The sequence below is a fragment of the Dipodomys merriami genome, unplaced genomic scaffold (assembly GCF_024711535.1).
Source record: "Dipodomys merriami isolate MVZ:Mamm:240054 unplaced genomic scaffold, mDipMer1.0.p SCAF_204, whole genome shotgun sequence".
NCBI classification, from domain to species: domain Eukaryota; kingdom Metazoa; phylum Chordata; class Mammalia; order Rodentia; family Heteromyidae; genus Dipodomys; species Dipodomys merriami.
Window position 1 is genome coordinate 723542 of NW_027203427.1, and position 24836 is coordinate 748377.

General features: G+C 38.6%; 1 long non-coding RNA gene and 1 gene segment (V, D, J or C); both read left to right on the plus strand.

The window, feature by feature from the left end:
* Positions 1 to 12138: 12138 nt before the first annotated feature.
* On the plus strand, positions 12139 to 14960 carry LOC138833331 (uncharacterized). The gene is made up of 3 exons (XR_011373864.1): positions 12139 to 12201; positions 12777 to 12833; positions 14890 to 14960. It is a non-coding gene; the product is annotated as an uncharacterized lncRNA (long non-coding RNA).
* Positions 14961 to 23654: 8694 nt separating this feature from the next.
* Positions 23655 to 24291, plus strand: LOC138833332 (immunoglobulin kappa variable 1-27-like). The segment is given in 2 exon segments: positions 23655 to 23736; positions 23861 to 24291. Coding segments are annotated over 2 exon segments (366 nt in total).
* The last annotated feature ends 545 nt before the right edge of the window (positions 24292 to 24836 follow it).

The window sequence follows — 24836 nt, forward strand, 5'->3', positions numbered from 1 at the left end:
TTACATATATGAAATTACTGATAGATATTCACATGTATACGTTAACAGTAAAAACATACTTAGACACACATAATCTATAAAAACATATATAATAAAGGCTGACTCATTTTAATAATGAGATATGCAAGACACTATCTTGAAAACAAACTTTACAACATCGGGGGAGGGAGGAGTTGGGAGGTGGGGAGGGAAAGGATGGTAGGAGCCAAACAAAGGAGGAGGTAACAATGCTAGAAAGGAAATGTACTCATTACCTTATTCATGTAGCAATAACCCTCTGTACAGTATTTGTACAATAAAAATATAAAACATATCAAATACATATAAAATATGTAAAAATTTATGAATCCTCAGTTGTCTACAGCTCTCAAGTCTTTCCTCCTGTATATCTGGGGGTGGATATGACTGAGTCATCTTAGGGCCTAGAAACCTCATTTAGCCCTCATTTAGCATATCCACAGGAAACCAGAGAGGGAAAAGCATTCTGGGAAATACACTTCCTGTAGAAACTGTGTAATAGAAATTGAGTGCTGGCCACCCTTTTTGGTCATATGACCCAAAACTCAATGATTTGATCAAGATTTCATTACCCAAAAACATTTCCATATTGATTCTAAGTATCATCAACATTTTGCAAGCAACACTGGAAAGTTTCATTAAGTCACAGGTCAATGGAAAATGAAATTTTTGCATGAAATATGTAAGAAGTTCTTCATAAACAAACCAAAATCTTTCTTAACAATATAAAAAGCAAACTCAACTAAATAGGGATGCAGTATTATTTCTTTCTCTTCAGAGTTTTACAGAATTCAACATCATCAACATCACGAAGACCATGTGACAAATGCAAAATTATAAACCATCTCAGATGGCTTGGGAAATTTTCACATTTATAAATAACATCATAACATGGGATCTGAGTGTTCATGGTTCATCAGCCTTGGCACAGATACAATATGGGGATCATCTTAGTGTTCTGCAGGGCAGCCACACAGAAGTTCTGTCAGCACCAGGGAATTCTGTACATGAAAATGTGTAACATTAGTTTAAGATGCTAGTCTTGTGGCTTTTTTTTCTGTGTTACTGAGGATTGAACTCATGACTTCACAAGGACTCTTCTATTGCTGCAACATATCCAGATCTTTTTGCTTAAGGTCATTTATTTCAAGTAGGGTTTTGGGATTCTGCTTGTCTGGGTTACAAGCCCAGACATTAGTTCAGTCACTAAAGATTTGTTCAGTTTGACACTAAAAGAGATGAGTAACATAGTAATGCACATGTTTAGAGAGCAGAGTAATCTGAATAGACTTCAGTTTGTAGGAGAGAATATCTCAGTTTCTGAATGGGAACAATTTGAAAGGACAGAAACATGATTTTCATCCAAAGGTATAGGAAACTTCTAGCTCAGACACTTGGAATGATCACAAAGCTGTTCATGAATCGATGTCCTTTCAGAATATGTAGAGTCAAAGTCTTATGTTAACTGTCCTAAATCTTGGTTATGGAAAAGTGCATTCAGGAGTGGAGGACAACAAATAGCTTATCTGGAGTAGATAGCAGATAGCCAATAGGTGGACTGTACTTTGCAGGACATAACAATATATTTCACAAAGTATATTTTCATATATTTCTTCATCATTCATTGAAATATATTAGGTTTCTCTCTAATCATCTATCTATCTCTCCATCTATCTTCAGACTTAAGTCTCATTCTATCTCTGGGTAATTGAGTAATTCTATTCATGATCACTAAACAATAAAGTTTGTTAATTAATAAAAACAAGCTAATGAGTCATGGTATCTAGTAAAACAATAATTACTTGTATAACTCTGGAGCTGTCTTTTTCTAGAAGATTGGCATAGCTAAATAGCTAGCAAAAAAGTGTTCTCAGGACACCATACAACCTATGAGGTCTAGGAGATTTTGCTGCCTTCTATGGTTATAGCTATTCAGAAAGAGCACTTTTTCGGGGAAAGGGGGTTGGGGCTAATCATTTACTGCCTTTACTACCTGGGCCTGGTGTTGCCTACGGAAAAAAGCATGCCAAGCTTTGAGAGGAGGCTTCTGGGCTAACAGAGAAAATATCTAATGTTAACTGTCCTAGAACTTGTTGTGGGAAAGCACATTCACGTGCGGAAGACAGCAAGTTATTTATATGGAGTTCATAGCAGATATACACTGGGTAAATTGTAAATGACACTAAATTCACATATTATATTTTTATACTTTTCATTGTTATTCAGTTTAAAATGATTAGGTTTCTATCATCATCTTTATATCTATCTATCTATCCATCCATCCATCATCCATCTACCTCTTTAGCTGAATAACTATCTACCTTGGTAGCTATCATCACTCTAAAATTTTGCTCCATCTCTGGGCAAACATATAATTGAGTTCATAGTTACCAATTAAAAAGTTTATAGAAACAATTTCAATAGGAAATTTAATCAAAATAATGAATTATAGATTTCTGGATCTATTTTTCACTGAAAAGATTGGATTAGATAAAAAGTTAGCATGATAAACTTGCCATGAACAACAATTAAATCACAATTCACTCTATTGATAGGATATGAATTCAGGTGGTTCTCTGGACTCCATGGAAAAACATCTTCTGCAAGCACAGCTGGCTACCCTGTTCATGTCTAGGGCACCTTGAAGAATACAGGTCTGTGCTGAGATACTAAAGTCAATTAGCCTTGCAGCTGTGCTCCTTCCTCCCAGACCCTGATTTGCACATGCCCAGAGCACAGCCCACTGCCTGGAGCACTTCTTGTAAGGCAGCTCACACCTTATGTAGAAATCAATCCTCCCAATCAGCATACAGCATGGACAGGAAGGCATCTGCTCAGGTCCTGGTTCTCCTGCTACTCTGACTCACATGTAAGGAAAGAAAATACATAGATTCACCCAGCTCATTGTCATCAACACTGCTTCAAGGAAGTTCTCTAAGTAATGCATAATTATAGGTTTGTTTTTTTAAAGATTTCAATGCCAGGTGTTAGATGTGACATCCAGCTGACTCACTCTCTATCCTTGTCTGCAGCTCTAGGAGACAGAGTCATCACTTTCAGGAACAGTCAAGGCACTGGTAGTTACTTAAGCTGAAATCAGCAGACATCAAGAAAAACTTCTGTTTGCTTTAATCTAAATGTAATATAAATAAAATGGCATAATTTTGCACATAAATTTACTGAGACTCTCTTGCATAACTGTTGAGATAAACATTTAACGTAAAAAAACAAAACCAGTACTTCAAATGAAAATCTTGCCAGGTGTTATGTCATGACATTGCCACTAGTGGGAACTAAAACCCCACAAAGAGAGAAAAAAATACTGATCCCTGACTTTAGAAACCCTGGGAAAACATGGGTGATGCTGCTTCCATTTAAAAAGTTGAAGTTGGGGAGTATTCTGCCATGCTTTCATAACACTCATTGCTACTGGGACTATAATTACGTGTGTGTGGAGGTCATGTTTCCTAATGTACAGGTTGCTGACTATTCTATATTTTATTTTGTAAAGTGTAATTGTTGTGCCCCCATCGCAGGACCCCCACCAAGAAGACCACCGAGAGTCAGACGTTCTGAAATGCAAAAGCAAGGCTTTATTCAGATGGGCTTCAGCTCGGGCTTCATCCTACACACCAACACAGAGAAGCTTAAGAGGAAGTCCGGAGCTGAAATTTCACCGGGTTTTTAAAGACAAGAATCACAAAGTAACAAATTTATAGCTACCAGACATGTTGACAAATTTACAGCAACCAGAGGCATCAACAAGCCATTCCAGGGAGATAAGGGTTAGATAAGGGGTAGTAAGGAGTTATCAGATCTGTTGGGTCTAAGGTCAGCTAGAATACAAAGTGGAGCCTGACTTCACAGCAGTTCTGTTCAAGTAATTTGTGGCTTAGTAGTTTCAGTGCAAACAAGTCAACTCCTGGAACTCAGGTGGGCTCGGGGTTAATATGAGCAGCAGAATGGACACTGATACTTAACGAAGCCACTTTTAACTCTTCATAATCACTTTACAATGCTGACATGTCCACCAGGATTCTTATAGGGAGCTCATTAAGTACAGGTCAGCAAGGTGAGGGAAGGAGGGTGGACTTTGTAGATCTGAAGTCCTCAAGGGATCATATGCACACACCATGCCCAGTTATGGTAGATGAGAAGAGGCTGCAGTGTCAGTGCTGACCCTAGTGGGTCCCCAGAGTCCTCTGCAGTGAGCAGATCACTGCTTGTCCTCAGGGACACAGATTGCATCCTGATCTTCATGATGCTCAGGATAAGAGTGAGGAAAGACCATGTGGTGGTGACTATCCATTGTGCCCTAGTATATTTTCTCTGGTCAAAATTTAAAATGACCAGTTATACAATTGAAATTAGTATTATTAATATTTTAATAACTGGTTTATTGCATATAAAATAGTCATATAGCTTCTGCATTCATTTCTATGTAAAGTTCTGCGTTCCTTTTTATTATTAATAATTTTTATTGTGAAAATACTGAACAGAGAGGTTACAATTACATGAGCAAAGTAATGAGTACATTTCTTTTTTTTTTTTTTTGTCATTCGTGGGGCTTGAACTCTGGGCTTGGGTGCTGTTCCTCAGCTCTTCAGGTCAAGGCGAGTGCTCTACCACTTGAGCTACAGTGCTACTTCCAGTTTTCTAGTGGTTTATTGGAGATAGTAGTCTCATGGTCTTTCCTGCCCCCACTAGCTTTGAACCATGATCCTCATATCTCAGCCTCCTGAGTTGCTAGGATTACAGGCATGAGCCACCATTGCCAAGCTAATGAGTACATTTCTTATCAAGCATTATTGCCTCCTCCTTCATTTCCCCTTACCATCCCTGCCCTCCGATCTCCCCCCCACCAAAGTTGTAAAGTTCATTTTCGACATAGCAACTTCTGCATTTCATTGTTGCAATGAGTCCACCTGTATCCCTATTTAAACAATAGTCCTCCTTTCAAATCTGATAGTTATTTTAAGTAAGCCAGGCCCAAAGAAACATAGGTCCCATGGTTTCCTTTATTTGCAATAACTAGTATATGTCTGAGACAAGCAGAAATGGTCAAATAAGTTGATGTTAGTCGAAATGAACCCCAAGATAAGGACACAATTTGTTTTTCTTTCTTGCTATTGTTTCTAGCATATTTAAAAGATTATTTCTTTGTTGCTTTGTATGTCCCTCCCCCATGGTATAACCCCTGTTTTCACTGTAATTGATGCTGGTATAATTTGTGGAGGGAAAGGGACAAAACAAATTATTTAAATAGGGATACAGGTGGACCCATTGCAACAATGAGATGTACAAGACATTATACCGAAAAATGAACTTTACAAATTTGGTGGTGGGGAGGGGCAGAGATGGGAGGGTAGGGATGGGAAGGGGAAACAAAGGAGGAGGCAACAATGCTTGATAAGAAATGTACTCATTACCTTGCTCATGTAATTGTAACCCCTCTGTACAGTATTTTCACAATAAAAAAATGAAAGTGTCTCCAGTGGATTTTAGACCATCCTAAAGACACTGAAGACTCCCACCTTGGAAGTGGCGCTGTAGCTCAGATTGTAGAGCACTCGCCATGAGCTGAAGAGTGCAGGGACAGCGCTCAAGCCCAGAGTTCTAGCCCTATGACCAAGAACAACAAAAAAGACTCTCCACCTTATCCAGCCACCCTCCCCCTTTCCCCCAGCATCCTTCCAACAGAGTCAGCCCTTCTCTGAAATCTGGGACTCTCAGACTTTCACCAAGGTCCCAGACCTAATTCAGGTTCATGGCTCATCCTATAAACACTTCCTTCTTGCCAATAAACCTCATAGAAAGCAGTCTTTGTCTCCTTCTGTTCCCACATCCTTACTCTCGCTTTTCAGCCAGGAGCTCCTTCCCTCACAACCAAGGTCAGGGTAAGCCAAACTACAGTTCTGGTTTGAGACCACTATTCCAAGTATTCCAGTACATGAAGTCTGTGTGGACTTGAAATTCACCAGCCAGAAGGCCACACTTGCTAAACCAGCTCTGGAGCATGGATCTTGAGAATTTATATATACACATTTATGTACATATATACAATATATAACATAATATATAATATATTATTGTAAAGATAATGTACAAAGGGGTGACAGTTACGTGAGTAAGGAAATGAATATTTCCTATCAAGCATTTTTACAAGGCTCTTGAGATTTTAAAGCCTGGCTTCTTTCAAGCCCACACAAATAGATGTTCTTAGGATCTCCCTTCCTCATCCTATTAATATGTCCCCTATAATTTACCAGGTGGCTTTCACTCTTACTCAACACCAGCTGCCGCCTTCTTGTTTTTTGCTTTGTCTTGCAGTGCATGGTAGAGCTAAAGTCAATAGCAGCTACTTGGGGAAACCATGTGATAAGATCAGAAGTGAAATATCAGAGGAGTGAAAGTGATGGGTAAAACTTTCAGGTAGGATAAAAACATCATTGCAAAGTACTTCTTGGATCAGTTATGTTAGTATGTACTGCAGAGAGCATCAATGTTTTAGAAGCTAAGGATGATCAAAACACAACTCAGATGCAGATTATATAGTGAATGATAATGAAAAGAGATCCTTCAGTATGGGGTGATGTGCCCCTCATGCTGATCTCCATGTGGGTGGGGGCTATTTACTTCACTACAGTTTCATTTGTTCCCAGGCTGAAGACATCCTCTCCATACTGTGTGGCTTCAGTTAATTGTCCTCACCCTTGACAACAGTGTATTTTATACCTTCTGAATTTTCTTGGGTCATATGTCCCAAAACAACCATTAATAACTGCTTTACTGTCTGTTGGTGGTAGTTTATGCCCGTACCACATGTATACAGAAACTGGAGATCTGAGGCTTTGGGCTTGAAGCCACGTTGGTACAAAAGTCCATAATTACCTTACCTTCAATTCACTACCAAAAAATCTGGAAGTGAAGCTATGGCTCAAGTGGGAATGCACCAGACATGAGCACAAAAGCTCAGGAAACCTCTTAGACCCCAAGTTAAAGCTGTAGTCCTGGCACTCAAAATATTGCTTTAGTAGCCAGGTGCAGGTGGCACATGCCTGTAATTCTACCTACTCAGGAGGCTGAGATCTGAGGATCATGGTTCAAAGCCAGCCTGGGCAGGAAAGGCCATGAATCTCTTTTCTCCAATAAATCACCAGAAAACAGGAAGTGGTACTGTGGCTCAAGTGGTAGAGTGCTCAACCTGAGCTGAAGAGTTGAGTGACAGCGCCCAAGCCCAGAGTCCTATGACTGACAAAAATAAATAAATAAATTATAAATAAATTATATATATATATATATATATATATATATATTGTTTTACTTAGGACCTAAAAATGTAACTTGAAAGATTTTCAGGCTAAAGGAACACAGGGAATTTATAGTAGTTGAGCCGTTGATTTAGAGAATACCTCAGCATCTGAGAGGGAACAATTTCCATTAAGATAACAGACATAAACATCCTCTAAAAATTCATTATATATCTAGCACAGCAGTGCATATGCACACCAAGCTAGATATGATGCTATGTATCTTCTTAAGAATAATTGGGAAATGTCTAATGTGAGCTGTCCTGTCCTAGAGGGAGGTGATGATGAAGAGCCTTCAGAAGAAAAGGAAAACACTTATTTCTAAATAATGTACAGGGCACCAACCCAAACACCAGCAGATAGTCTATACACCTCAGATCATGAAACCTAATTGCACAGATACTTTTTGTTAGCATTTTCCCATTTACGTATGGTTTAACTCCTTTTTTAAAATATTTTCTATTATTATATTTTTAAGTATTGTACAAAGAATTTCTCATTCTACAAAACAGTATATGAATACAAGGTTTCTGACAACATTGTCACCCATCCTCCTAACCCAACCCTTCTCTCACTAATTTTTTAAATTGAGATTAGGTGAATACATAAATATCACAGTATTGTGGAATAGTGACGCTTAGTTAAAGCCACAAACATTTTAACCTACACAAGGTAAAATGTCATTATCATGATCTATAAAGTTTGTGAACTCTATGAGCTTTGACAACACAAATCAAATATACTTTTGAAGTATTATCTTTCATTAAGAAATTTAATAGTTTTCTTTACCTATGCATTTTCTTAATCTCTCTTTCTATCTCCATATGCATGATCACTTTTATAACACTTGTGTCTGGGTAATAATGATCCTTATTAATCATATTCTAGGAATTGTGTGTCATAAAATCCACTGATACCAAAAACCGATGAATTTTAAAATTAACTTGCTTTGGATATGTTTATCTCTGAGTGACTTACATTAAGAATAAAAAACCTGCCAATTTTAGATAATATCATTAGATTATTATTCTGCTCTCAGAACACACATCTGTTCTTTCCTCACCAGAGGCAAACACATGTTCTAGAAACAAAGTGGAAATCTGGGGTATTTAGGTTTGTTCTTTGTCACTGACATCTGCTAGCCTGCAACTCTACCTAGCCCTGCCCAGCCCTGCTGACTTGCATGTGCCCACAGCACAGTCTACTTCTTCATATGTTGCTCACAACCTGTGCAGGAGGTTTTATCAGCACACAGCACAGACATGAGGGCCTTTCCTCAACAACAGAGCCTCTTGATGCTCTGGGTCCCAGGTAAGGAAGGAATACTGAGGATTTCTCAATCTGTTCACAGAGCTGCTTGGCTCTTCATGGAAATATTTGGATAGTAGAATTAACTAAACAGATAACATTTTCCATATATCCATTGTCAGGTGCCAGATGTGACATCAGGTTGACATAAGCAACACCCCTATTTGGATTTCTGGAAGACATAGTGACCATCACTTGCAGGGCCAGTCAGGGCTTAGCAATAGCTTAATTTGGCACCAGTAGAAACCAGGGAAATCTCCAAAGGTCCTGACCCTTTATGCAACTAGGATGCAATCTGGAGTACCATCAAGGTTCAGTGGCATGGATCTGGGCACAGTTCACTCTCAGCATCAGCAGCCTGAAGCCTGAAGATTTTACTAGTTTTTTTTATTTTTTATTTTTTATTACTGTCAACAGAGTTGTAGTTACCCTTCCACAGTAATACAAGTCATAACAAACTTCATAGAGAAGCAGAAGTGAGAGGCTGAGCTGCCCCAGCTGCTCTTCCTGGTACCTCTACCTGCTGACAGAGCTTCTCAGATGCAGCCAGACTTTTGAGATCATGGGAAAGTATTGGGGGAAAGGTCATGGAGGCATCTTCACACTCTAACTCTGTGTCTTTCTGCTTATCCCAAGCAGCACACACAATGCCTATTATGACTTACAAGGAATATGCATCTGTACTCATGTGTAGCTGAGATTGTGTTAATAATTTGCAGTCACCCAATAAAGAGGAAACACTTTTCTGTAGGTCAAAGCAGATTTTTGTATGTTTTTCATTGTAAAAATCCTGTACAGAGGGGTTACTATTACATGAGCAAGGTAATGAGTACATTTCCTATCTAGCATTGTTGCCTCCTCCTTAGTTTTTGCCCTACCATCCCTTCCCTCCCACATCCACAATTAGTCCTCCTCCCCCCCACCAAAGTTGAAAAGTTTGTTTTAACGTAGTGTCTTGTATATCTCACTGTTACAATGGGTCAACCTGTATCCCTATATAAGCATTTTGTTTTTTCCCTTCCCCTACCCGAATTACAGAAGAGTATATTGGAGATGCAAGGCTAATACAATATAGCTTGTGAAAAAGATTTTTGAAAATTAGTATTATATGATAAAGTCATTAAAATTTTTTAAAATAATTACTGATTGCCACAGTACAATCTAATTTGATGTACAATATAATTTTTTATATTTGAAAACATTGTGCGATGATCTAAAGGAATTAATTAACAAGTTAGTTCACCACTTTAAGCATTTATTATTTTTGTATAGTCAACTTTTTTCTTCAGGAAATTAGATCTTTATAACAACTTATTTCTACTCATGTCTTAACAAAACAGCCAACATTGTAATCTTACTATCAGAAAATTAATCTCTTTTTCATGCTGAATATCACATGAATTATTGTTATTTCTCAATGCCACTGTCAGAGCACTTTTGGAAGTCAAATGGAATCATGAATTTGTTATTAACTTAAAAAACATTGAGACAAAATAATAAAGATTTTGTACTGCCATTTTGGAAAGTTTGGATCTAATTTTTTTTGTTTGATCTTTTCAAAATAAACTACTCTCATTATTTTTCATGTCTTATTGTTATTGTATAGGTGATATACAAAGTGATTACAGTTACATAAGACAGGTAATAAGTACATTAATTTTTGAACAGTGTCATCCCTTCCCCCATTTTCTCCCTTTCCTTCCTCCTGATCCTTTCCCCAAAAGTTGTGTAGTTCATTTTCAACAGTGTCTAGTGAGTATTACTGATGCATTTGTTGACCATTTGTCCCACCATTACTATGGCAACCCCTACTCTCTTGAAAATAAAACAAAATTTATATATAAGACAAAGGGTACAGAAAACAAAAACAGCCAGAAAGGATATAAAAATAGAAAGCAAAAACCAAAAGAAATAAACCATAATTTTAATTGATCATATATATATACATCCATTGAGGCTTTTTTTGTGAAAATATCATATATAGGAATTACAATTACATGGGCAAGGTAATGAGTACATTTCTTATCAAGCATTGTTGCCTCCTCCTTTGTTTCACATTCACATCTCTTCCCATCTACCCACACCGCCCCCAGTCCCATGAAGCCCCCAGCCCTGCCCCTCAATGCCAAAGTTGTAAAGTTCGTTTGTCACCATAATGTCTTGTACATCTCATTTTTGCAATGGGTCCACCTGTATCCCTATTTAAACAATTTGTTTTTTCCCTTCCCCTCCACAAATTATATCAACATTAAATACAGTGAAAACAGGGGTTATGCCCTGGGGGAGGGACACACAAAGCAACAAAGAAATCATTTTATAAATATGTTAGAAACAATCAAAAACATTTGAATCCTTATCTTGGTGTTCATTTCGCTTAACATCAACTTGTCTGACCATTTCTGCTTATATCAAACATATACTAGTAATTGCAAATAATAGAAACCATGGGACCTATGTTTCTTTGGGCCTGCTTACTTCACTTAATATAATTTTTTCCAACTCTTTCCATTTCCTAACAAATGGGGCAATGTCATTCTTTCTGATGGAGGCATATAATTCCATTGTGTATATAACCACATTTTCTTGATCCATTCATCTTTTGAGGGGAATCTGGGTTGGTTCCATATCTTAGCTATGTTAAATAATGCTGCTTAAACATAGTTGTGCTGGTAGCTTTAGTATGGTCTTGTTTGTGATAATTTGGGTAAATGCCCAAAAGTGGGATTGCTGGGTCATAGGGTAGCTCTATGTGGAGTCTTTTGAGAAACCTCCATACTACTTTCCAAAGTGGTTGAACATGTTTACACTCCCACCAACAGTGCACTAAGGTTCCCTTCTGTCCACAACCCCTCCAGCATCTGTTGTTATTAGATTTCTTGCCTCTTCAGTAAATGGTGCTGGCAAACTTGGTTAATCACTTGTAGAAAACTAAAGCTAGATCCTTATATATCACCTTGCACCAGAATCAACTCCAAATGGATCAAAGACCTCGAAGACAAAGTAGACACTGAAAACATTACGGGATGGAATCAGAAAAACCCTAGGTGTCCTGGGTACAGGTGGAAATTTTCTTAAAAGAGACCCAGAAACACAAGTCAAAGAAAGTTTGGACAAATAGGATTGCACGAAATTGCAGAGTTTCTACATAGCAAAGGACATAGCTAGCAAGATCAATGGAAAGCCCAGGGATTGGGAGAAGATCTTCATTAGCCATGCAGTGGACAAGGGTCTCATATCTAAAATATACTTAGATCTCAAAAAATTAAAACTTCCAAATAGAAATTCTCAAAGAAACAACTGCCCAAGAAATAAGTGGGGTAAAGACATAAAGAGAACCTTCTCTGAAGAGGAAAGGATGGCCAATAGACACTGTTCCTTTTTCTTTTCTTACACAGTTACATCCATCTGGCTATTTGCATATTGCTTCCTAAGGGGACCTTCCTTTCTAAGTCTGAAATAAAGGTTCAGCTATGATCTTGCCTTGGCCTGTCAAGACTCCTCATTTCACTCCTAAAAATGAAGTCCTTGTCTCAGCTCCTGTGGCTGTTAATGCTCTGGATCCCTGGTAAGGGCAAAGGGAGGTGAGGAATCAGAGAGGGTGGGAGGGTGAGCTCTCATGGACTAGTGGTAACTTATCCATGTGTTAGATGTTCATGGTAGGGCAAGGAGATTTAGGTTCTGAGAGAGTGAGGAACAGTTCAGAAAGAGCAAGAATTTGTGCTTGAGTGAAGACTCTGCTAGGTGGGAATACTGTTCTTGACTCCTAGATACACTTTTGTGCTTCAAAAATATCTCTTTTGATACTTAGTATTTTAAATTAAAAATCAAATCATGGGGCTGGGAAGGTGGCTCAGTGGTAGAGTGCTTGCCTTGCATGCCTGATGCCCTGGGTTCGATTCCTCAGCACCACATAAGAAAAAAGCTAGAAGTGGCGCTGTGGCTCAAGTGGTAGAGTGCTAGCCTTGAGCTGAAGAGCTGAGGGACAGCGCCCAGGCCCAGAGTTCAGGCCCCACGACTGGACCCAAAAAAAAAAAAATCAAATCATGAAAATGAAAAGAGGAAACATATAAATAAACGTAATGCATGCATGGTTCTCTATGTTTATATATAATCTTGCACTCTGCCTTATTCTAATTTCAGGATCCACTGGAGATGTTGTGATGACCCAGACTCTAAGATCCTTGCCTGTCACCCTGGGTGAGCCAGCCTCCATCTCCTGCAGGTCTAGTCAGAGCCTTCTGCATAGCAATGGAAACACCTATTTGCACTGGTACTTGCAGAAGCCAGGCCAGTCTCCACATCAACTGATCTACTTGATTTCTAAACTAGCATCTGGGGTCCCAGACAGATTCAGTGGCAGTGGCTCAGGCACAGATTTCACACTGACAATCAACAGGGTGGAAGCTGAGGATGTTGGAGTTTATTACTGCATGCAAACTACACATATTCCTCCCACAGTGATACAGCCTTGAACAAAAACCTCCCATATGGCTGGGTGAACTGTCCTCATGGCTGGCTGGTCTGGGGAGCAGCCCAGCAGATTGTGTGAGTTTGCCTAGGAGGAAGATATTGAGGTTGATATTAGAGTCATTCTGAGTAGAGGTGAAGAGTTTATGACAATACAACAAAATGTAATCTATAACAACCAGGAAAATAATTACCTGAATATAAAGACCAGATAAACCATTAGGTATTTATTGAAAAATGCAATTTTCTCTTCAGTAATATTATAGCCAATCAGTAATGTAAAAACCAAATGTCCTCAGTGATGATTATTCTCTCTGTGATAAAATTTATAATACTTCCTTTCAGCACACGCTAGACTACAACTTTTTCGAGGCTTTCTGTTCAGAACCTGGAAGCCCAGTTGTGCCTTTTCTAGCTTCTGCTCTGTGTGTACATCAAACCCTGCCTGACCATTACCTGGGAGCCAGAGCAGCAGGAGCCCCAGGAGCTGGGCCCTCCTGTCCATGGTATGTGCTCACTGGGACTGACTGAATCACAGAATTTGAGCAGCCTTAAAGAAGTTCTCAGGTGAAGTGGGCTGTGCTCTGGGTGCATGCAAATCGTCAACTACTAGGCAAAGCAACAGAGTCAGCACAGATGCAGGGTGGTGGAAATCTAGATCAAATCCCAGAACTAAAGTTACCATGTGTCCCAATGAGACCTGCACATCACAAATTTGTCCTTGAAAAATGTTTTTCCAAAGACAGAACGACTCTCTTACTCTTTTTTTAAAAGTGTATTTTTATGGGCTGGGAAGGTAGCTCAGTGGTAGAGTGCTTGCCACACATGCATGAGGCCCTGGGTTCGATTCCTCAGCACCACATAAGCAGAAAAAGCTGGAAGTGGCACTGTGGCTTAAGTGGGAGAGTGCTAGCCTTGAGCTGAAGAGCTAAGGGACAAAGCCCAGGACCAGATTTCAGGCCCCACGACCAAGCAAAGAAACCTAAAAAGTATATTTTCGTTTCAACAGGATCTATATTAGGATATTCACAATAGCTTTTTAAATGTCAGTCACTCAGAAAAAAAATCAGAATGAAAATAATTATAGAAGACTGCTGCCTTGGTACCAGATATCTGAGTTTTTTGTTTTTCTGCCCTACCCCAAAGTGTAGTTAATCATAATCATCATTACCCAGAAGTTGATAAGTTATAACACTGATTATAGGTAGTTAGGTAGTTGGCTAGGTAGAAGTAGATATGTAGAAATGTATGGAGTTAGTGAAGTAGAAAAAAATAAAAGAAATTTAAGATAGATTAAAGCAATGACACAAAGAAACAAGGAAGGAAAATCTAGACAGCTACCTTGGTAGCAGGATGGATTTAAATTTTTTTTAAATACCATTTTAAACAAAGCAAGTGCAACCAAAAATCATGATCTGCAATGTAGAGACCAGCCCATGGTGTTCGCATTGCTGCCCTGTGCACTTCCGATGAATGGTTGCTTTTCTTCTCTTGTGAATGTTCTTTCGCAAAGCCTCCATCCAAGATATTTCTCATAAAATCTTTTTTTTAATTTTCCCCCTCATATGAAGGAAATAACTTGGTTCTATTTCTTTCTTTCTAACCATTATTCTTTTCAGCACCAGTCATTTTCTAAGATTTTCAATGCAGAGTGTCTCCTAAATTTATTATCTGAAACTTTGGCCCCTCAGAAGTTGTTTTCCTCTAAACCATGGGTTCACATTTACCTTAGTCTACTCCATTCCATACATCTGAATATCCTTATATCCCTCTCCCATTTCTCTAGTGTCTAAGTGATGGTGTTTTCAATGAATGAGACACAAACATGCAAACAAATGGGGTGAAATGCAACATGACCAAGATTGAGGATGAGGAACTGGAGCCACACAGTATGCAGAGGACATCTCCAGGCAGTGAGGACAAAGACTACAGGCAGTGAAGCTAGAGTGAAGTGAGGAGGGTTCCCACATGGAGTTTATTCATTACTATGTCCAAACAAGAGCAGAAACTGGATGGCCATTTGGAAAACTTTTACTTACACTTGGCTGAAAACTGTGACAATGTATTAAATGTGTGAGTACTAGAAAAATAAATATATATCCTAAATGTGGCTCTGATGCAATAAAAATGTATATTTGCTCATCCTCCTCTGCTCAAGACATGAAAGCCTAGAAATCCCTTGGAATTTAAGAGAGAGAAAAATTGAAAGAGCAAGAGAGACAGAGAACAGAGAGAGAGAGAGAGAGAGAGAGAGAGAGAGAGAGAGAGAGAGAGAGAGAGAGAGAGAGAGAGAGAGAGAGACAGAGACAGAGACAGAGACAGAGACAGAGACAGAGACAGAGACAGAGACAGAGACAGAGAGAGAGACAGAGAGAGACAGAGAGAGACAGAGAGAGACAGAGATATGGATGCTTGGGCCTGGATGTGAATAAAGACTGAAATCCAACAATCTTTGTTACAGTGTTCTCCTATGAGGGAAGCACAGGTAATATGCCCCGTGAGGATAGATAACCACATGGCATTGCCTCCTAGGACATGTTTTCTCTGAAAGTCCAGTTAGTGAGGCTGAACCTAATCTATGGAATGTGATGGGAATCAACATCCTCAAAACTGAACAGCACACTAAGTAATAGCTGAGAATTAAGAAGGAAAAATCAGTGTTTTAGAGAAGCAAGTGTCCACTCTACAATTAGGGACCAATGCTGTGACTTAATCAGAGAAGGCAAAGGTTAGTCATAGCACTAAAAGGGGTTATTGAGAAACTTGGGGATATAAGAGACTAACATTTCTTTCTCTTTTTTACCCTCAAATGCTTCCCTTTAAATAAATGGACAGGCTACTTTTTTATTGAAACACATGATGAATATAGTAAAAATACACACTCTTCTAAAAATAGGGCTGTGTTGGTTTATATAAATTTAATCACAGAGTAATTATCCTCACTGACCAGTGTGTACTGCTTCAAGCTGTGAACACATGATGGATTAGAAGACCTCTGCCTTAGTTTGGATAACTGGCCACTAGTCAGAACACAGTTGAGTTTAATTTCCATGAAATATAATGTTCAACTGTTCAACTTCTTGTCTATTTCTCTATTCATTATAAGAAATTAGAAGACACTAAATGGAACTGGAAGTCCAATCCCATGTGCCCTGATTAAGGACATTGCTGAGTGGGAGAATATGACTGGGGACCAGTGACTCAGACCTGTAATTCTAGCTACTCAGGAAACTGAGCTATGAGGATCACAGGTCAATGCCAGCTCACACACAAACCCCTGTGAGACACTTACTTCCAATTAACCAACCAAAAGCCAATAGTGAAACTGTGTATCCAGTAGTTCAGTGCTATCTTTGAGCAGAAAACCTCAGCCATAGCATCCAGGCCTTAAGTTCAAAAGTCACAACAACATTGAAAAAGGGGATGAGAATCCCAAAGAACTAAGTAGGATCAGCGATAGAAACAGTGTTTGTTCATTTGATTTCTCTCAGTCTCATTAATATTAAAACTCTCTGAGGTCACGATTTTCTTTGATATACCCAAGACTTCACTGCTGGTGATTGTTAATGATAACTATCAGTATATAATAGTAAATAATTCCTTTGTGTTGGTGATAGGAATAAATGAACACCTGTACTTGAGACCTGCTGCTGTTTCACCTTTTACCACCAGGGGGAGGAGTGGAACCTTAGACATGTCAGTGACAGGCATAGGGAGGACTTGAACTAGGACAGGATAGTCTGGCTGACCTGAGTAGCAGTGACAAAGGTGACTCCTGAGCACGTGGTGACTCAAGGTTCTGCAGTGGTGCTTGAACTGAGAGAGATATCAGAAGTCTGCTCTGATGTCTGGAACTGATATGTACCGAAGAAGAGGAACTTAAACATGACTTTAAAACTCAAACAAGGAGCCATGAACCCTGCACTCTGTTCTCATCCTGTCCAATAACTTAAATATTTTGCATGAGGTAACACAAGAAGTAATGTTTCCCTTATTTTTGTAATCAACTATACTGGTACCAACCATATCATGTTTCACATGATGTATCTGTTGGAAGAATTTAGTTAATATTTAATGTATTTAACTACCGAAAATTTTGGTGAATATTAGTGAGAATCTTGCACTTAATATGCTAATATTGACCATTCACAGTCTCACAATGACAATTCTTGGGAAAACTCCATTTTTGTCTCCCTTTCCAAGATTTACCACAGTTGTACTTTTCTTTCACATCATCTCATGATTTGCATAGTACTATTGGGTCCAAGCCAGGATGCACAGAGTTCTGTTTGCAATTAGCTTGTGGCTCACATTTTCCTGGGCTTCACTTAATGATAACTGCCTACAGGTGTAAGAACCTTGCATGACTAATCATTTCAACAGGGAAAATATGTGATAATGCTCCATTTCTCCCTACTGCATTTGAAACTAGAATAACCATCTTCTGGAAAAGAGTGCCTCCTTCAGTTCACTTCGGAACAATGCTCACACACCTGAACACAAGTGCTAGAGCAATGGGAGCTATAGATTGATGCTGGGAGGCAGCAATCAGGCTTGTAGCCCTGGCTGCTTAAGAGGTTGAGATCTGAAGGATCCTGATTGAAAGCCAGTCTAAGAAAAAATGGTCACAAGACCTATCTCCAAAATGACCTCTAAAAGCATTTTTGGGTGCATGGCCTAAGTAATCGAGGACCATTCAAGTAAATGAAAAGCAATATATTCAACCTCAGCTCTTAAAAATAAACACTAATAAAATGTACATCTTTTAAAGTCATTCCTAATTGAAAAGCAACACCAACAAACAAGTGTGACTCTAGTTAGGGTTCTGAAAAAAGCTAACCATAAAATCTCTTCTGTAAAGCCATATGTTCAACCTCAACTCTTAAAAATAAATACTAATAAAATGTAGATCTTTTAAAGTCATTCTTAATTGAAAAGCAGCACCAACAAACAAGTCTGACTCTAGTTAGGGTTCTGAAAGAAAGCTAACCATAAAATCTCTTCTGGGAAATTTAGCAAAATATGACATTTTAACAAGCTAAAAAGTGATAATTGCATAAAAATATTTTGGTTTTATATGTCAAACTTACTGGCAATGATCTCTGTAAAAAACAAATTAGTTCATCAACCTAAACATTTATCAATTCCTTGTTGTCAAGGGATTTTTTTCTTCACCAAAGAGTCTTTAAAATCCTTTTTCTAAACTAAAGGCAGATCCGTATATACCACCGGCACCAGAATCAACTCCAAATGGATCCAAGATCTCAATATAAAAAGAGATATCTTGAAAATATTACAGGAAGGAATAGGAGAAACTCTAGGGCTCCTTAGCACAGGCCGAAATTTTCTTAACACAGACCCAGAAACACAACAAATAAAAGAAAATTTGGACAAAAGAGATTGCATGAAACTGCAGAGCTTCTGCATGGCAAAGGACATAGCAAGCAAGATCAATAGAAAGCTCACAGATTGGGAGAAGATCTTCACTAGCCATCCAATGGAAAAGGGCCTCATATCTAAAATATACTTAGAATTCAAAAAATTAAATCCCCCAACAATGTATCCTCAAAGAAACAACAGCCTAATTAATAAGTGGGCTAAAGACTTAAAGAGAGACTTCTCTGAAGAGGAAATAAGAATGGCCAATAGACACATGAAGAAATGCTCAAATTCTCTAGACATAAAAGAAATGCAAATCAAAACAACATTGAGATACCACCTCACCCCAGTTAAAATGGCTATAATCAAGAAATCTAATAACAGATGATGGAGGGGATGTGGCCAAAAGGGAACCCTATTGCATTGTTTGTGGGAATGTAAATTTGTTCAACCACTTTGGAAAGCAGTATGGAGGTTCCTCAAAAGACTCCACATAGAGCTCCCCTATCACTGACCAATCCCACTTTTAGGCATATACCCAAAAGATCACAAACAAGGCCATACTACCAGAACAACTATGTTTATTACAGCATTATTCACCATAGCTAAGCTATGGAACCAACACACATGCCCCTCAGTAGATGAATGGATTAAGAAAAGGAAAACTATGCCTCCACAAAAAATGGCACCACCCCATTTGTTAGGAAAAGGAAAAACTGGAAAATTTATATTAAGTGGTGTAAGTCAGACCCAAAGAATCATAGGTCATATGGTTTCCCTTATCTGCAATAACTAGTCTATGCCTAGGACAAGCAGAAAAGGTCAAAAGTTCTGTAAATATGACTATATAAGCTGATGTTAAGTGAAATGAACCCTAAGATAGATTTTTTTTTATATTTCATGCTGTTCTTTTTAATGTACTTATAATGTACTATGTGATTTTTTTTGTTTATTTCTTTGTATGGTCTTCCCCCATAGTACTTGATACCGGTGTTCTGCAAACTGTTTTTTTAATTTTAATTATATCTTTATTGTCTTTAAGTAGTTATACAAAGTGGTTACCATTCAACAAATGTTTATAAGTACAAGTACAGTTATAAGTATGACACCCTTTCATCATTCTCCCCGATCCCTCCTAAGCCTCCCCTCAATACTCTTCTCTGAAACCTCACTCCATGTGTGAGTGACAGAGAGACCTTGAGCCCAAGGAAGGTAGAATACCTGGCTGGACATTGAATGCACTCTCAATTCACATACCAGGGTGTATGGAAGAAGCAAAATGGACTTGTAGTGTAGGAAACCTGACCCATCACTGGCATTTGTCATGCTGTGTAGATAAAGGTAAGCCATTAGAGATTCAAACAATAAATTGGAAATGTAAAGTTTAAAAAAGATCAGTGACATCAGTAACCAACCACCAAATGCTAAATAGACTTCAAAGTAGTTATTTTATGGATTATAAATGCTATGAATGTTTAAACATCATTGAAGCTTCTGATATTTGATCAAACACCTAAAAAGCAATATATGAAGAAAATAATAGAACAAATAAGGTCTCAATAACAATATGAAAGAGACCAAATGGGAATCTGAGAATAGAAAACATAACAACCACATATGTATGAGTTCTTAGCTAACACATCCCGATCATCCAAAGAGACTTCTTAGATTTCCATCAGTGCAAACACCATCTTCAAGAATGAGTTCTCACTTACTTAGGAATTCCTCTCATTGCTGCACCTCAGAACAACTAGTTCCTCCAATGACATCTCAAATGCTAACAGTCCCTCTGTCACCAAGAGATTTAAGGTGCCACAGCTCCCACTGGGGGTAAAAGCTGAAGTATCTTCAGTTCTTGAGCTCTCTTACATTTCCTTACAGTACCATGAGCACTTGTAGACACAAACCTCTGTTCTTACGGAACCCTCATTTTAATGCAAAGGCAAGACAGTGAACACATACTTCTCATGCTGTCCTGTTTCCTGAGACTCCAGTCACCCCACCCCATCTGCTCCCCTTTCGCCACTCTAGCAACACTATTACTCAAGGGAAGTGGGTAGTGGGCATCTTGGAACACATTTTGTCTTTTCACCTCTTAGCATGATTAGAATGAAAGGAAGAAGAAATAAGTTAAAATTGAACATCTGTGGTTCATTAAATATATCCTGTGTGATCTCACTGAAGCCCATTTAACAAAATCATCTTCTGAATAAGAATATTAATTTTTCATTCCATCATGTCCCTGCAATTGGAAATCAGCAAACACCCAGATGAGTAACATGAACCAGAACCTGACTCTATTCAAAACAAACTTGGATCCCCTTGTAACAGAGCCTCTTAGACCATTTTTAATATCTCTGTTAATGAAGAGAACCAATCTTCATTTTAAGTGATTTGTTCATAGGCAAAGGGAGAGAAATTATGTTTGGTATCGCTCTGATTCATGATACTTCCTTCAAAATGTAACTTACTTTCCTTCTTTAATCAAAACTCATGGCCTTCGTCATAGATGAAACTATGGACATGTATGTTTGCTCTTCCAATGCATCTGTTATGCACTTTAGAGCTCTTTCTACAAACAGCTATTATTGTCTGTAGGCAGTTTGGTTTTAAGGATGTTTAATTTAATCCCACTGCAGGACAGCTGATTGGCCTGTTTGAGAATACATTCCCTGGGCAGTGATTGTCTCCTGCATTTGTCCAAGTTGATCTTACCTGTCTTGACCTCATGGAAAGAAACTGAGATCCTAGTGGTAGATAGAGGCCTGTGCATGGCAAGGAGAATACACAGTCCTATAATTTGTTAACAGCAAAGAAAAACCTTCTCCTAATTACAGAAATAGGACACAGGAGGACAGCGGAGAGAGGTAGGAAAAAATCATATCTTGCTATAACAAATGAACCCCCGGATTAAGTTTTGTTTGAGCTTCCTCCTTGAATTACCTTTTGTTTCTCCATTCTTCTATAAACTGAAATCTCTGCCTACTGCCAGTGAAATATTGCCAAATGATGAGCAAGTTCTAATGGAAGAATATATGTTATTTTGCATCCTATTGTGTAGAAAAAAACACAATAAAATCACAGTCTTATCATTCTTAGTGACTGCACAGCAGCCATGTTTCTGAATGTCTCTCAAACTAGATTCATGGAATTTTACTCCAGGGTATATTCAGTAGTGCATATATGTGAGGAAAGTCCAGAAGTGCCACTGTGTTCTTTTTATGGTGACTGCCAACAGACCCACAGTTTGAATCATCATTACTTGTGATCTTCATTTCAATTCTAGACTAGGTGTTGGCTGCCAGATTTCTCTGCTGTATAACAATTTTTCCCTTTTGCAATTTATGAAAATGTGTGGAGAATTTTTTATCATTTTAGAATATCCCATTTCTTATGAAAATATCATGGCAAATCCAAGGATTTACAATTGATTTAATGCTGTATATTAGCATTTGTATGGTATTCAAAATCCCTTGAAATTGGCCAGTGGGCATCCCTTGCTAGCTGATTCTCTCCATTTTTCCTTTACCTCGCACACCACGATTTTTTTTTTTTTTTTGGCACAAAATGGTCCAAAATTATCTTACACTTTCTTAGCTTTGATTATTTCCACAAGGGTCACTTGTTGCATTTATTGGAAAAAGTTTACAGGTGCATTAGTGATGGTGCTATCTATTCATGGAACTAGAGCATCATTACTTCTAGACTGTGAAAAATTATCCATCCACACATTCATTCATCTAGTCTTATACATACATACATATAATGTGTGAATTTATGGTGATTTCTCCACCTACATGTACAGCAATAGGTTATTCTTAAACACATTCTTAGACAAAGTTCTCTTGTAGTTAGATTACAATTCTTTCCCTCAAGAGTATGACTGTTGGCTCCATTAATCACTCATGAATTTAGCCACATGATCAACTTTTTGAATGATGAGAAACACCAGCTGTCACTGTCACTTACATGATCATAGCATACAACCCCCCTCACATATTCGCTCATATATTACTCAGACTGGCATAACACTGCTGAGATGAGTCAACTTTGCATCCCATGCAGTAGTGACTTGTGGGCCCTGACAACTGCACAGGCCCAAATGGATGTCCTCGTGTCTCATTCCACCTCAGCACCTTCAATGCAGCCTGCAATGATCTTTCTCCCCGGCATAGACAATCAGCTCTCCTCACTCTTGCTTCTAAGCCCATGTTGCCTCCTCTCAATATGAATGACATTTCCATGTACTGCTGGCTCCTGGATTCTGTTAAAAAATTCCAACATGATCTTCCTTTCTATGGTTCTACTCGCTCTACTTGAGCCCAATATCTTTAACCCAGGTGTTAAACACAGTGTTCTCTTCTCAAATAGAAGAGACTACCAAATGAAAGGAATGTATGTAGGTTTAGGCAACTCAGTAGGCTTCAGCATAACCCAAGTTTATCCTTCTTTTCAAGGAGAATCTCTGATTCAAACACAGTAGCTTTGGTTAAGATGTTTAAAACCCAGAAGTTAATATGCAGACCTCAATAATGGACATTATAAACTATACACACCCCTAGGATGGTGGAAAAGATTGGTCAGGTTTGAAGAGAAGAAAATATCTTGCTTTTATGTATCTGCTGATGCAAGAAATTCAGAGATATAGGAGAAAACAAGGCTGTGCTGCACAAGTCACAAGGTTAACTATTTTCTAATCAATGTAATAGCTTCACATTCTTATTTCATCTCTAAGGATCGCATTACAGGGCAGCAGTGCTGACAAATTGCCACATAAAGATGATCAGTGAATCAGAGCAATTCCCAAAATTCCTGCTCTGGATAATAAATGCCTGTGCCAAATGAGTGTTGTACAAACGTCTGTAAATTTCTGGAACTAACCTTTTGATGGATAGGTCTTGTCTCAGATAAAGGAATAAAAAGAAAAGAGACTTTTATCCTCAATGAGATCAGTGGGCTGCTCCACCCACAGGAAAGAAATGTGCTGATTCTCTTCTGTGGCTACAATACAGACTGTTGCCTGACCTAAGTCTCCTGAGACTCAAATTTGTGTAGATCTACTGAGATGAGGCAGCCGTACAGTTGTGTTTAACCTTGTCCAGATGCTGATGATTTGCATGTGCCAGCAGCACAGCCCTCAGGACTTCTTCATAGGCTGCTCATAGTCGGTGTAGCAGTCTGTTCCAGTCAGCACACAATATGGACGTGAGGATCCCTGCTCAGCTCCTGGGGCTCCTGCTGCTCTGGCTCCCAGGTAAGGATAAAGAATATTGGGCATTAAAATTCTTCAGTGTGATCCATGATGCTTTACTCTTCAAGAGAGCCTTCTTATAACTCGGTTACTAATGTGGATATTTGTTTCATGTTTCCCCTGCCAGATGCGAGGTGTGACATCCAGATGACCCAGTCCCCATCCACCTTGTCTGCATCTGTAGGAGGCACAGCCACCATTACTTGCAGAGCCAGTGGAAACATTTATAGATATTTAGCCTGGTACCAGCAGAAACTAGGGAAAGCCCCTAAACTCCTGATCTATGCTAGTAGTACTTTGGCATCTGGCGTTCCATCCAGGTTCAGTGGCAGTGGATCTGGGACAGATTATTCTCTCACTATAAGCAGCCTGCAGCCTGAAGATGTTGCCATTTATTACTGTCAAGATCATTATAGTTACCCTCCCACAGTGATATAAGCTATGACAAAAACCTCCCAGGGAAGCAGAAGTGAGAGTCTGGGCTGCCCAGCTGCTCCTCCTGGTGCCTCCACCTGCTGACAGAGCTGCTCAGATATAGACAATATAGACTTGAGTGTGAATTGTGTCAACACCTGAGATTCATAAAACAATAACACAAGTAATAGTCTAAGCAGCAATGGTTTTTTGTTATTGTTATTGTCACTCTTGGTGCTTGAGTTCTTTGTCTCAAGGTTAGCACTCCAACATATTGAGCCACAGTTCCAGTTCTGGTGGTAAATTGGAGCTAAGATCCTCACAAAGTCTCTTGCCCAGGCCAGCTTTGAACTAGGATTATGAGATGTCAGCTTCCAGAATAGCTAGTATTACATGTATGAGCTACCACCAGGAATTGTTTATAATACAAAGAACAGATTCATTGCTTCAGATTTTAGTCATTGCTTTTCTGATATCTATTGTATTAACATATTTTAGCAGTATCTATTAATAAGATTCTGGGATTCTCCATATATATTATGTATATTGATATACATAATCTATTTATACATAATATAACATACATAATATATATTATGTACATTGATCGTGTCCTTCTATTTTTCCCCTGTGCTCACCCTCCTGCCTCCTGATCTGGAGCCCTTTTCAGGCCCACATAGTTACTCTTC